This window comes from Gopherus flavomarginatus, chromosome 7, assembly GCF_025201925.1.
Source record: "Gopherus flavomarginatus isolate rGopFla2 chromosome 7, rGopFla2.mat.asm, whole genome shotgun sequence".
In the NCBI taxonomy this organism is placed as follows: domain Eukaryota; kingdom Metazoa; phylum Chordata; order Testudines; family Testudinidae; genus Gopherus; species Gopherus flavomarginatus.
This window is the reverse complement of record NC_066623.1, coordinates 78,320,764-78,334,451: the sequence shown is the minus strand read 5'-3', so window position 1 is coordinate 78,334,451 and position 13,688 is coordinate 78,320,764. Positions and strand designations below refer to the sequence as shown.

The window sequence follows — 13,688 nt, the reverse complement described above, 5'->3', positions numbered from 1 at the left end:
TTGCTGGCTTGTTGTACAAAGGGAAAAGTGATCAATCATTTTGAAAGAGATAAGAATTTCAAATACTAGGAAACTTCAGTCCATGAAGGTTTTTGAGTTTGTGAAGCTAATTTTAGTGGTAGAGCACAGATTTTCCCTAAAAGAGCCCAAAAGATTCCTGTTTTCTGCACAACAGAAAAAATTCCACATTTTGTAAAATGTATTCCTTTGAGAGGTCAGGAAAAAAAACAAGTAAAGTTTGAACAGCAATTCAGTTTGTTTAATGACCCCACTCCCACCCCCCGTGTACTGGTGGACCCATCTTTCTAAAGATTCTCTTACCAGGTAGGTCTAATATCAGAGTATCTGAAATCAGAATTGGAACTTTAATGGTCACACACAGACTGTGATGTTAGCATATCATTAGGATGAACATGAAGTTGAGCTGAGAGGATAACAAAAAAAAAAAAATATATATATCTTAAAAAGATCTTAAAAAGGAGGTTCTGGTCAGAAATACCTGGCATTACCTTACTTGATATTTCTGCTCTCTGTGCATGTTAAGACAAAAACAGGTTTTACCCTTTATGTTTTTATAAATCCTGGCAGTCTCAATCATCTGAGACACTTGAGCTTAATTCTTTTCTAGCTTATTCATAATCAACAGAATTGTTAAATAAGTTCCAGTTTCACAATCATGAACTATAGTTACAATGTACAAACCAGACAACACAATTTGAGCTTTAACTGTTGCACGAGTTTGCAGAGCTCACATCTACACAAATGTTTTTACTTAGAAGATGTGAAAATTTGAACATGAGTTCATTGGAGGGCCATAAATATTCAATCTCACTGTTTCCTTTTTAGTCATTTAAAACAAAAAATAGAACTGCCCTTTAAATCTGGAATTTCCTGCATTTATTTTTGTTAGAGAGAGAAGTTTTGCTTGTAAGTGCTTGCAATCCAGTGGTTTAGGGCAAAGCTGCACTTTTTCATGTAAATGTTGTTTACATTTTTATTGGGCCTTTCATTCCTAGACATCCCAAAGTACTTCACATATAATACACAGAGCATCACTGAAATGCAGTCATACATAGGGTGCAGGGTAGGCTCCAAGAGTGCTACATAGAGGAAACAGGAGAGGAAATTCAGGAATCTGGGGGGAAAACAGTTCTTGAAACTATCTACTCTTAAAAAATAAGCCTCTGCCTATCACAATGAGGTCCCAATCATTCAAGTTTATGCATGTGCTTAGCTGTAAACAAGTAACTAGTCCCACTGGCTTCAAAGGTCTAGTTACTTAATTAGTAAGAGCATGCATATCTATTTGCAGGCAGAGCCTGTGTGTTTGAAACAAAGCAGGATTTTGAATTCCATTTCTTCCTGTATTTCCTTTAGTCCAATTCATTAAATTCCGTGTTAGGAATGAAGAAATATTAATGTAACTTGACATCAGATCAATAAAATAATGAAATGGTAACATACAGATATTTGCAACTTAATCTATGAATTTATACTATATTCTGTATTTTTGTTGCTTGTCAGGTAATTTATTGCTGGTAGCCCAAGAGAACTCTTCCAATCTCAAGTGGCCAACTTGCTGCAATATCGTACACACTTCCTTTTTTTTTTTTTTTTTTTTTTTTTAAAAAAGGGTCATTACCAATTGCTATTTGATGCAGAGCTATAGTAACAGGTTTCACAATAAGAAAAATATTAATCTATGTGAAGTATTAATGTGACAAACTATTAATGGAATCTGCACGGGACTTGCAAACGAACACAGTAACACAAACATCAGACCTCACAGATATTTATTCAGTATGCTTTGCTCTCGTAGCACAATCAACTGAATACAAGTCATCTTTCCTAAAAATACCCATGGACTTTTGCATATTGTCTCCTACATAACTGCTTTTGAAGAGTTTAGTTTTGCATTTCAATTTACCTCAGTGTTTAAGAAAATTCAAAAGATTTTCAGATGCAGTTACCATAATACAAATATATTTGGCTTTTTTCTTGAATATAACCACATGCACATTTCCAGTTAAGTAATTTTGCAAAAAGGATTTCCCTGATGTTGTAAAGAAAATCTTAAACTTCAAGGTTACAGTAGGAAAAAGGATGTCTGAATGATACAGTGTGTTCCTTGGGCGGGGAGAGAGAAAGAGACAGTAAGAGTTTAGGCACTTTCCTCAGTAGCAGTCCGTCAGAAATTAGAGGGTTTGGATATGATGAAAATGAGTCAGCCAAGAAAAAAAAAAATCATCTCAAATGAAGCAGTAATGTCTATAAGCCTATCTGAGCTACTGCTTTGTCTTCAAGTCTGCAACTATAAAAGTGTTTTTATATATCTGGTAAAGGGTACAGTGAAACTTTTCCACAATACTTGGCTGAAGCAGTCTTTACAAGAAATAACTGCAGAAGTTCTAAGCTGATTAAGGCCTTTTCAGGTCATTGAGATAAATGAAACTAAATCAGTTTCTGAGTAAACATTTAGCATCCCCTAAAGGAATCTTTCTATCCTGCAATCTCTAAACTATTTAAATAAAGAATATAGTCTTCTATACTCAAAAGACATTTAAAAAGGTCATATTACCAGCTTCCCCTAACTAAAGAAACTATCTGCAGACGTGATTCAACAGTGATTCCTTAGATCATTACACTGATAAATTCTGACATTTGAAGTCACTTATATCAGGATAATCTCAATCATGAAACTATCATCATGTCAAACTATTTTTGCAGTGCAAGATTTGATTCAACAAGCACTGAACACCACTAAGATAACTTACAGAAAATGTATTTCCTTTCTTGGACTGACTTTTCCCCCTTGTTGAAAATACAGTAGGACCTCAGAGTTACGGACATCTCGAGAATGGATGTTGTTCGTAACTCAAATGTTTCGTAACTCTGAACGACACAGTACAGACTTCAGCCATTGGGGGGAGGGGGGCAGGAGATCTTCTGACCCTCCAGGCGCCAGGACTCAGGGGGGCTCAGGGCTTTAGACCTGGGGGGAGCGCTGGGGTTTGGGACTTCCGCCCCACAGCTCCATTCCTGCTTTCAGCCTCGCAGAGGGCACCATGCCTCATGCTTCAGCCCCTGAGCTCCATTCCCAGCTTCTGCCCTGTAGGGGGTGCCAGGGCTCCCCATGACTCCATTCCCAGTTCCACTGGGGGAGGGGTGCACATGCCAGGGCTCGAAGCTTTAGCCCTTCATGGGCCTGAAGTTGGGAATGGAGCCTCGAGCCCCAGCACTCCCCTTGGGTCTAAAGCCCTGAGCCATGGTGCTCTGTGAGCCAGGAACCCTGAGGCCCCCTTCCGTGCTCAGAGTCCACACCTCCCCCTGAGCCTGAGGCTACAGCACCTCCCCCATTCTGTGGCTGAATTCCTGAGGCAGTACAGTATTTGCTGGGTTTTTCCCTTTGGTGTGGTCTCTGCTGCTGCGTGACTGATTACTTCAGGTTCCACATGGTGTCCAGGTTGACTGGTAAGTCCAAAGATATGAACACCAGAGTTGTGAAGCTCTACTGTATCTCTTCCTGCACATACAAAGGCAGTTCAGTTTGGTCTATGAGATTATTTGTGAATGGGAAAAACAGGAGCCAAAAAATCAAAGACTGACAAGCTGGTGGCAACCTTTCTGGGACTGACTTCTCTCCCAGCCCAGCCCAGCCCACCCCACCCCAGAGAAGTGTTCTCGGTATCTATAGGATGGCTTCTTCAGGATCTATTTTTTTTTTTATGTATAAATACTGCCCATCCCAATATATATATGCAATATATATTCAGTCCCAGTCTCTCCCACTCTGTTGATAGTCTGATCTTGGTGTCCATTCCCTACCCTCTCCCACACCCCAGGTTCTCAATCCATCCCCACCTCCAGATGCCAGTCCATTTGCCATGACCCCAACTTGCAGCTCCAATTTCTCTCTCCGCTTCAGACTCTAACAGGACTGGCGCTTCCATTTAGGCGTAGGGCGCCAGGATTTGGGGGGGGGGGGGCGGCATTTTTCCGGGAGGGTGGCAGGCTGCTCCGGTGGACCTCCCACAGGCATGCCTGCGGATGGTCCGCCGGTCCCACGGCTCCGGCGGACCCTCCGCAGGCATGCCTGCGGGAGGTCCACCGGAGCCGCGAGCCCGGCGGACCCTCCGCAAGGATGCCTGCGGGAGGTCCACCGGAGCCGTGGGACCGGTGAGTGGCAGAGCGCGTGTCGCCGTGCTTGGGGCGGCATAATGGCTAGAGCCGGCCCTGCGCCTAGGGCACCAAAAACCCTGGCACGACTCCTCGCCTCTGCCCCCCTTAGGCAGGTCTGTCTTGTCTCCTCTGCATCTGACCCAGCACTGCCAGTGCACACAGCTCAAGGCAACAACTGAAGGGAAAATCCTGTTCAGCAAGGTGGAATCTTCAGGGAAATAAGCTGTGAAGCTCTAGCAAGTCTCTAGAGAGAATGTGCCTGTGATTTCTCAAAGGCTTATAACTTTGCCAAATATGGGTGGCTTTTCACAGTGACAACAGAAAGCAGCACATCTCTGATATAAAGCTCAAGTCCCTGCTGCAAAGGATAAAGGTATTAGAGCGTCTCAGAAACAAAGATCATCAGAACTTTTTAACATGGGCAAAGCAATGTGCTTTTCCCAAAGCCTTTTTACTGGAGGAGCTGTTTGTCCCTTCAGGGAAGCTATAAAGTTACCAGAGTTTCCATTCTGGATCATATCTCTAGTCCACTAGGACATCTGGGATGCAGTAAGCGTAAGGAAACTTAATAAGGCATAAGAAAGAATGAATTAAAGAAATGATTCCACAGTCCTAAATTTAGTAATATTTCTATTTTAGAATCACTGCTTGGAGAAACTTCATGCCAAAAGATATTTCTGCAGAGGAATGCAGTTCAAGTCTGTAGTGCTTTATCAAATTGTCAGTTGATGATCAAGTGGCAGATGCAGATTTTCTCTGGGGTAACTGACAGTGTGCCGCACAGAAGGTCACAAATGTATTGAGTTGCCTCTGATCCCTTCTGAATTCAGTTTATGTATAACTGGATATACTTCAATGATAGCTGATAAATTTGATTTACCTAGATATGCTAGTTATGGATGCTTTCAGGCCCAGCGGGAAGGAAATGAATACAGAGAGATGTTTTCTTGAATTGATTGGTTCTACAACAGTATTTTTTTATTGACTCTCTCAAAGTGGACATGTGCCATACTTTTCCCCTTTGGTGCTGCAGTTTTGAAGAAGAAAGAATGATTTCTTGTGAGTTTAATCTTGGTTACAAATGACTCTGTGATCAAAGATCTACTTTGTCCTCATGGATGGTATTCTAAGGCTTGTGTCTTCTAAGAGCAGAGATATTTGAGACTCTTCTTGCCAAAACTATTGTGACCAGGAAGCATGTCTTCTTGTAAAAATAAATAAATACATTTAAAAATGGAGAATTAAATGCCATTAGTTCAAATGGATGGGTTACAAGAGCTCGTAGCATTCTGGACAGACCTCAACAGGAAAATATGCCTTTTGGTTTCGATAGAATGAGCTACCCCAAGGAATCTTGATACTACATATGATCCACTAGAGATCTTAAGTTTGGAAGAGATGTAGAAGAGCAGGAGGTTCTATGAAGATAACTATGCAACACATTAGCTCCCAGACCCAATTGTCTGAAGTTGATTGGAATCAGATACATTTCAGAAGTGGGATAACCTTCTTCCCAACAGCCTATTTCTGGACAGAGGTAGGCACTGCTGAATGCATTCTGATTATTTGGAAGAGAAAAAAGTGTTGGTCCCATTCCTGGATATGGACTTCCCCTTAGTATTCTGAATCAAGGTCTTACTACTCTTATCCAATGGGTATTTTTTCCTGTAGTTAGGAACAAAATAAGCTTCTATCTTTACATCAGGGTTTTATAGTTTCTTGTATGTTCCTGAGTGAGCAATTTCATTTGTCTCTCAGCCACTACCTTAACCAATTTCTCCTAGAGCAGAATTCTGTGAACCTGAAATTACAGAGAATTTGCTCTGGATAATTATTTGCTGTCCAGGGCTTAGGACAGAGTTGGCTCCTTCGTTCTTACTGCCAGCCTCACAGAAGCCATCTGTTAGAAATACTACTAAAAATCCCTAGCTTCTGTAACTTAAATTCATCATGGGTCTTGAGGATCATCAGATTTTAGGATGTTTCTGCCTTCAGAGTTTTTGGTTTGAATGGATGGGTCACAAGGGTATCTTTTTGCAGCGGTTACCATCTCTCTGCCACTACTGCATCAACGTGGGGACTATGATGACAGTCCAGGTTCCAGGATGCTCTAGAATTTCAGCACCTGACAATTAAACCTCTTTCCTTTATCAGGAGTTTCCCACTACTCCCTAATGACTTCTTCAAAAGGAGGAATGCAAGGGAATTGCAACTTATTTTATAGTTTTGCAAAGGAGATATTTATCCTTAGATTTAGCTTGCTCATTCTCTCTCTCAGGTTGGATATCAGTGGTAGGCACCACCTTCCTCCATATGGATTCAAACCAAATCCATACACCACACGAGAATTTAAAAAAAAAATAAGAAATTGGATAGTTAGTTCAAAGATCAGACTTAAAATATTTTTCTTTTTAAAAATAAACAAATGTATAATAAAATTTGAAAATCAGAACAACTTATGTTAAGGCACAAACTTGAAATAATTTGCTGCTGCTCAAGTTTAAAAGAAAATTCAACCACTGAATTTATAGCAATCACTGGCTAAGACTTGGCTTCAGACATTGGTGAAGTGCTAAACCATCTTTTCACAGAATCAGCCTCTTCTGCAGGTGAAAAACAAATATTTTCTTTGTTTCTGTTCAATCAACTAGTTCATTTGTTTGCTGAGAAGTGAATTGGGAATTGAAAAAGCAGAAAAGCTTGTTTTCCTCTACTAAACTATGAATAAAAACAAGGTGAGAGAGGATAAAGTTTACTAGTTCTAAAAACAAAGGACATGGTAACCAGAATCAGTTCAATTTCACTAACTACAGATATTTCCTTTGTTTAATTAATCAGTTTTAAATGCAAAACACATACCTCACATATTTAGTTTTAACTAATAAAAAACATTTTTTAAAAAGTGTGTGTGCGCATTTTAACTGAATTCCAGTTTATATCCAAATGCAGCTTAAAGAAATCACATGTAAAAAAAAATCTTGTACATAAATGTCATTTCAGACAAATGTAAAAATTAAGAAATGGAAAAAATGCAAGTAAAAGGTATATAATTGCTTAAATAAATGAATATGAATATAGTGCATCTTCCTGGTTAGCAAAAAGAAATACCAAGTTTAGGGTAAACGCTATATTCAGTAGTTGTAAGTCAAGATATTGGTATAACTATACCAATCAATGAAAATGACCCTCTCTTTAGGAAAGTATTGTATATACTCGTTCATAAGCCAAATTTTTGTAGTAAAAAGGGGAAGCACCAGAGAAGGGAGTCGGCTTATGAAAGGGTATAGAGAGGTAGAAGTGGGACACAGCCCCTCCCCGCAACAGAGGCAGCAAGGAGAGGCAGCACAGCCAGCAGAGCCAGAAGGGAAGAGGCAGGGCCAGAGTCTCTCTGCTTCTGGCCATGCTGCTCTTCCCCCAGCCTAAGAAGCAGCTGCAGCTCCAGAGCTGGCAGGCTGCAGCCGTGCCACTCGGCCCCATCTGCCAGAGCATGCTACGGCCGTGCCACCCAACCCAGCCCGCTGGAACATGCTGTGGCTGCACCACCTGGTCTGGCCTGCCAGAGCAGTCTGCAGCTGTGCTGCCCAGCCTACTGGAGCAGCTCCAGCCAGGCCAGAAACATCCTCTTCAGGCCCTCACCAGATAAGGAAAGAGATGGGGAGAGTGTGGGGGTCTTGGGCTAGGGTAGGGTCATGTGGGGGGTGGTCACAGGGGTTACTCTCCTGACCCCCAGCTTCTCCCTCCCAAAAAATTTCCCCACCAGTTGCAGTCCCGGCCCGTTAGGGTAAGCAGCTGGTGGGCCGGGTGACACTTTGTTTATTTAGGTTTACCTCCGTGCATGCGGGTGCTCGAGATAAAAAAACCATCTCAGCCCGCCAGCGGCTTATCCTGATGGCCTGGGAGCCAAAGTTTGCTGACCTCTGAATTATAGGGTTGGCTTATGAACAGGTCATTAAAATTTTCCATTTTTACTTATCCATCTTGTGGGGGTTGGCTTATAAATGAACCGGCTTATGATCGAGTATATACAGTAACTAAAAAGTCAAGGTTTCCTGCTTGCTTACTTAAATCATAACACAGTAAGTCATTTGAAGTCACTATGATTAAAAAGCAAAATCAATCCACTCTTATTCAAACCTGCCTGGGGAAGAAATATTCCATCACAGGATTTTCAAAATCCTGAAGCAAATACATGCTGTCCTCGGGAGTCAAAAAATCTTACCGCGTTATAGGTGAAACCGTGTTATATTGAACTTGCTTTGATCCACCAGAGTGCGCAGCCCCGCCACTCTCAGAACACTGCTTTACTGCGTTATATCCAAATTTGTGTTATATAGGGTGGCATTATATCGAGGTAGCGGTGTAGTACCCCTTCCTTGATGGTGGTATTAGAACTTATGGAAAGGGGACAATCTGGTGCAATTCTTGGCTTCCTCCCCTTAGTTTTTAGTATTTTGTTTTTCTGAGGAGTAGGTGTCATAAACAGATAGCTAAGGGTTAACGTCTCTTTCACCTGGAAAGAGATAACAAAAAACACCTGACCAGAGGACCAATCAGGAAACAAGACTTTTTCAAATCTGGGTGGAGGGAAGTTTTGGGTGTGAGTTCTTTGTCTTGTGTCTGTGCCCTCTCGGCTCTGAGAGTGATTTTTCTATCTCCTGCCTTTCTAATCTTCTGTTTCCAAGTTGTAAGTACAAGGATAGTAAGACAATAGGTTTATATTGTTTTCTTTTGTATTTACATGTGTGTAGTTGCTGGAATGTGTTAAATTGTATTCTTTTTGGATAAGGCTGTTTATTCATTTTTTTCCTTTAAGCAATTGACCCTGTATATTGTCATCTTATTACAGAGACTATTTTTAATGTCTTTTTCTTTCTTTTTTTTTTATATAAAGCTTTTTTTTTTTTTAAGACCTGTTGGAGTTTTTCTTTAGTGGGGACTCCAGGGAATTGAGTCTGCAGCTCACCAGGGAATTGGTGGGAGGAAGAAGTCAAGGGGAAAAATCTCTTTGTGTTAGATTTACTAAGCCTGACTTTGCATACCCTCTGGGTGAGGGGGAGAGATTAGATCTCTCGGTACTTGTGTTTCCAGGACTGGAAGCAGGGAATCTCCTAGGGTGGTCCAGGGAGGGGAGCCTGGGAGGAAGTAACAAGGAAACAAGGGGAGGGGGTTATTTCCCTTTGTTGTAAGACTCAAGGCATCTGAGTCTTCGGGTCCCCCAGGGAAGGTTTTGGGGAGACCACAGTGAGCTAGGCATTGTATAATTCCTAGCTGGTGGCAGCCATACCAGGTCCAAGCTGGTAACTAAGCTTGGAGGTTTTCATGCTAACACCCATATTTTGGACGCTAAGGTCCAGATCTGGGAAAAAATGTTATGACAGTAGGAGAGGTCATCATTCCAGTAGGACCACCCCCTTTTCTCGTCTGGTTCTCCATTTTGGGTTATAGTCAGCATCTCTTCATCATCCAATATACAAGTGGAGAGAAAGTGAAGGGAAATATCCCTAAGAGAGCATAGGATCTTTCTCTCAGTAAGGAGACTCAAAGAATGCTTGATTCCATGTCAAGTGATTCAGTTACTCACTTAAGAATCTGGGATGATCCTTGAGCTTTTTCTTTTCCAGGTGGAATTCAGGGGGATTCAGAGAATTTTTTTAAAAAGAATACTTCTCCCTCACTGATGTCCTTTATAGATGAAGGAGGTCTGGTTTTCTTAGTTGCAAGAACCGAAAAGGACTGAACCACTCTCAAGCTGTTTCTAAGAAAGCTTTGGCTCACGTGGGGCAGGGTAGGCTGAGGCCTTAACAAATCCATGCTCTGAATCCTTTCCCTAGCAAAATAAGAGTCCATGGACTGGGAGCAATTGTGGCAGAGCTCCCTTCTATGTCTCCTGAACTTTGGCTTGCTCTGTGTCTTCTCCATGATGGGAGAAAGGAAAGGAAGAGGACAGCATGAGCTCAGTGGGTGACACCATTTAAGAAACAAAGCTCCCCAAATTTCTGTATCTTAAAAAGGAGGAGAAAGAGGATTTTTACTTGTCACTCCCTCAAAATAAGCAATAAAGGCAGAAGAGCTGAATGTTGCCTTTTTTTTTTTTTACTACCTGAGGCAGAGAATGTATTGCAAGGACAGGAATATGACCACACCTTAAAGCCTCAGAAACGGTATCTGCATCAAGAGATGAGAGACACTACCCAACTCACAAACTAAAGGGGAAAGACCGGGAATTAGAAAAAATGCACTAGTTGGGACACAGTTACTAAGACTAACTACAGGCTAGTTCAACGGCTTTTTCAAAAACTCACACTACTGTCCACACATTTTACACTTTTGATCCTGTGGATTTTATGACCAAGCACTGGCATTTCAATGTAAAAGGTACGTTTCTTCTTTATTCAGGCCACCGAGTGCCTTTTTATTATTTTATAAACAGTGGCAGCTTAGCAGGATTTTGATGCCAGCAGCTTAGCAAACTTTCTATATTTTTGGCAGATGTCTAAACACAAGGTGTGAACAAAACAGCTCTACTGATCACTGAACTGATGCCAAGTACTTTTAGCAACAAAGTCATCAGCAAGAGGTTTTTGTAGCCACAATGGTCCTCAGAAAAGCCTGTTACATCCAGGTATTCTAGCTTTTACCCAACTGTTTGTCCAAGAGCCTGATTCAGGCAGACACCAGCAGAGGGATGATACAGTTTGATACTCCTTCCCTGAGCAGTTGCAGGAGCTAGCACAGCCCACAACGTACTAGGCAGTCCTCTGGGCTGCCATAAATTCAGCCCCTCTTCAACATGCTTTATTGGTTTTTTGCAGGCACATATGTTTGCCCTGAAAATGCCTCCTACACTGCCATGGAAGAGACAGAGAGGTCCCCTTGCACCAGGACTATTCCCTATGGGAGAAGGTCTAAGGCTGCCCAATGGCCTCTTCGAGCCAGCTGTCACGTAAGCCTCCCAGAGTTGCTATAGATTGTTGTGACCAGAAATGGGAGGGTAAGTGGTCCGTGCAATACTACTGAAGTGTGGTCCACACTATAAAAATGTTTGAGAATCCTTGCTCTATGTTATGTATACAAAGAAGAGATTAAATCTCTTTAAATGCAAGTTTCAATGCAAATTTACCTAAAATGCATCAATTTAATTTGTTCATAAAAAAATGGATAGAACACCCAGTCATTAATTAGCTTCAAATGTCCCCTTTAAAATGGGGACAATATACACGTGTATAAAATTACTTATTTCAAAAGTCTAGCTATACAGGCCCCACTGGAATAAACTGATTGCGATGGCTTCTGTTACTTGTAAAATTCAGTGTATGACATGGAAATTTATCAGCAAGTTATAATCTTTCTAATAAATTAATTTTGAGCTACAATGTTGTCAGCCTTAATTAGTGGCTGATCAGCAGTGATTTTCTCAGATGGAAATGTGTCTTAAACAAGGCTCTCAATCCCTATGGATTTATTATTCTATCCAGGAGCAAATGTTTTCTCCAAAAGTCAAAGAATTTCTTGGGAAGTAATCATTTTATAAACCATAAGATTTTTACATCACACATTCAGGACTTTGAAAATGCCTCAAGAAAATCAAGCTCTAAAGTAAAAAAAAAAATTCAACAAAGTAATATTTCATTTGCAGACATACCTAAATGGAAGATATGGTGGATTAGATCCAGATAAAAGTGCTCTGTATGCTTCTTCTGGTGTTTTCTTTAAGTAAATTACCTGGAAAAAAATGCAACCAGTCATTAGAAAAAAGCCACCGGACTCAACCGCAGAGTAGTCATGAGAAAAGAAAAAAAAACATCAAATTGTATGATGCATTTCTTCTGACGCAATACAGTAATCTGTATTTGTCATTTTAATTAGCATATAATTTATTCCTTCCCTCATTATGTAGACTTAATAGGGTGTACCTAAACAGAAATTTGCTTCAACAAGAGTTACAAATAAACCGAAATATTGTTTATAGATTATTGCAATCTAGAGGCACACTAAGGAAGACTCAATACAAACCTAAAATTAAAATCAATGAGTAAACTATTCCTATGATTTAACCTTCGATTAAGACAATATCCATGAACAGATCTCCATTCAATGATTGGCCCATTTCTTGTCTATGCTTTCACCAGCATAGATTACTGAACAGGATGCTCCCAATTTCACCAGTGCCTCACAGAAGAGATCTCAGATACTGGGACACTCTTCAATAATGCAGTAGATGTCAAGTTGAATGCACTTGCACCCTGAGGGGGCTGAGAACCTGCAGACTCATAAAAGGTACAGATACAACCCAAAAAAAAAAAGACTGTCTAAATGGATTAGTAGAAATGGGAGCCCTGTCAGATCTACCCATAAATCATCTAGGATATCTCCTAAACCATTTATTGCTATCCACGTAGAAAGCTAAGGCCTTTCTAATGCCCAGCATAGGGAAATAGGATTCCTGCTGGAAGTAGAAGTTCTTGGAAAAAATACTGGTAGATGGATAGATGATCAGGTGGCAGGTACAGGCGGGTCTGCAAACTCTGCTGCTTCTGCTATGGGAGCCTCAGCTGAGGCTGGCTGGCCCTGGGGAACTTGCTCTGACTCCATAACACGTGAGGGGGAGGTGGGAGACTGTTGCCGATTGTCTGTCATCGATCATCTGTCAGATGCCCCTGAGACCGACCTATGCCCCTGCAATGGGTGGGGAAATCCACAGGGGTTCCAGAGTTGCTAGGGGGCAGGACATTGGGCCTGGGGCCATGATGTCCCTGATGGGTGGCCCTGGCCCGCAGGCAGGGTCTCCTCCTCGCTATTGGAGCTAGAGGAGGGGGAGACTTGTCTGGGGTACCAGGACAGTGCCGAGGCCACCTGTTTACCTGGCTCTGGACCTCTGTTGAGGACCTGTACAGGGAGATGGCTCTCAGTGCCACGATCCCAGTGACTGGCAGTGGTATTTGGCAGATCTACGCCTTACGAGCGGTGCCGTTCCGTAGAGCGGGAGTGGAAACGGGAGCGTGAAGACTAATGTGTTGGAGACCGTTGATGCACCTGCAGTGAACCATACTGGTGTTCCGGCAATGGGGCTTCAGGGACTGGCGTCCTGATCCTCCGGAGTGGTGCTATGAGCTGGGAGAGAGACTCTGGTGCTCCAGACACCAGGGCTGTGGGGGACTGGTGCCTCAGCACAGTGGGTCTGTGCCAGACCACTGGTAATTGACACCTAGAGCCTGAGGAATGCTGCCTGGAATCTGAGGACTGACACCGGGAACTCTGCAGGCACACCGACCTGCATCCCGGGACTGGTAACACTGTTCAGACGAGCGCTGACAGGGCACTCCCTGCGGCGAGGAGCAGTGCCACACTGATGGGGACCACTGAAAGGCTCCCAAGGCAGGTTTACTCCTTGAATGGGGCACCTCCATGGGTGGTGTGGGCAGCACAGGCAGGGAGCATGGATGGCACTGCCAGGTGCCATGTGCCTCTGCCACTCCCCAGAGTGGGGGGCAGGCGGGCCTTGGAAGGGA

At 42.3% G+C, this 13,688-nt stretch overlaps 1 protein-coding gene across 3 annotated transcripts in view; it reads right to left on the bottom strand.

The window, feature by feature from the left end:
- CDC14A (cell division cycle 14A) overlaps positions 1-13,688 on the bottom strand; it is a 120,632-nt gene that overhangs the window by 70,948 nt on the left and 35,996 nt on the right. For all 3 annotated transcript variants that reach the window (XM_050962359.1, XM_050962360.1, XM_050962361.1), the window contains exon 5: positions 11,822-11,901. In XM_050962359.1, coding sequence (XP_050818316.1) covers positions 11,822-11,901 — 80 coding nt within the window. The remainder of the gene's footprint in view (positions 1-11,821; positions 11,902-13,688) is intronic.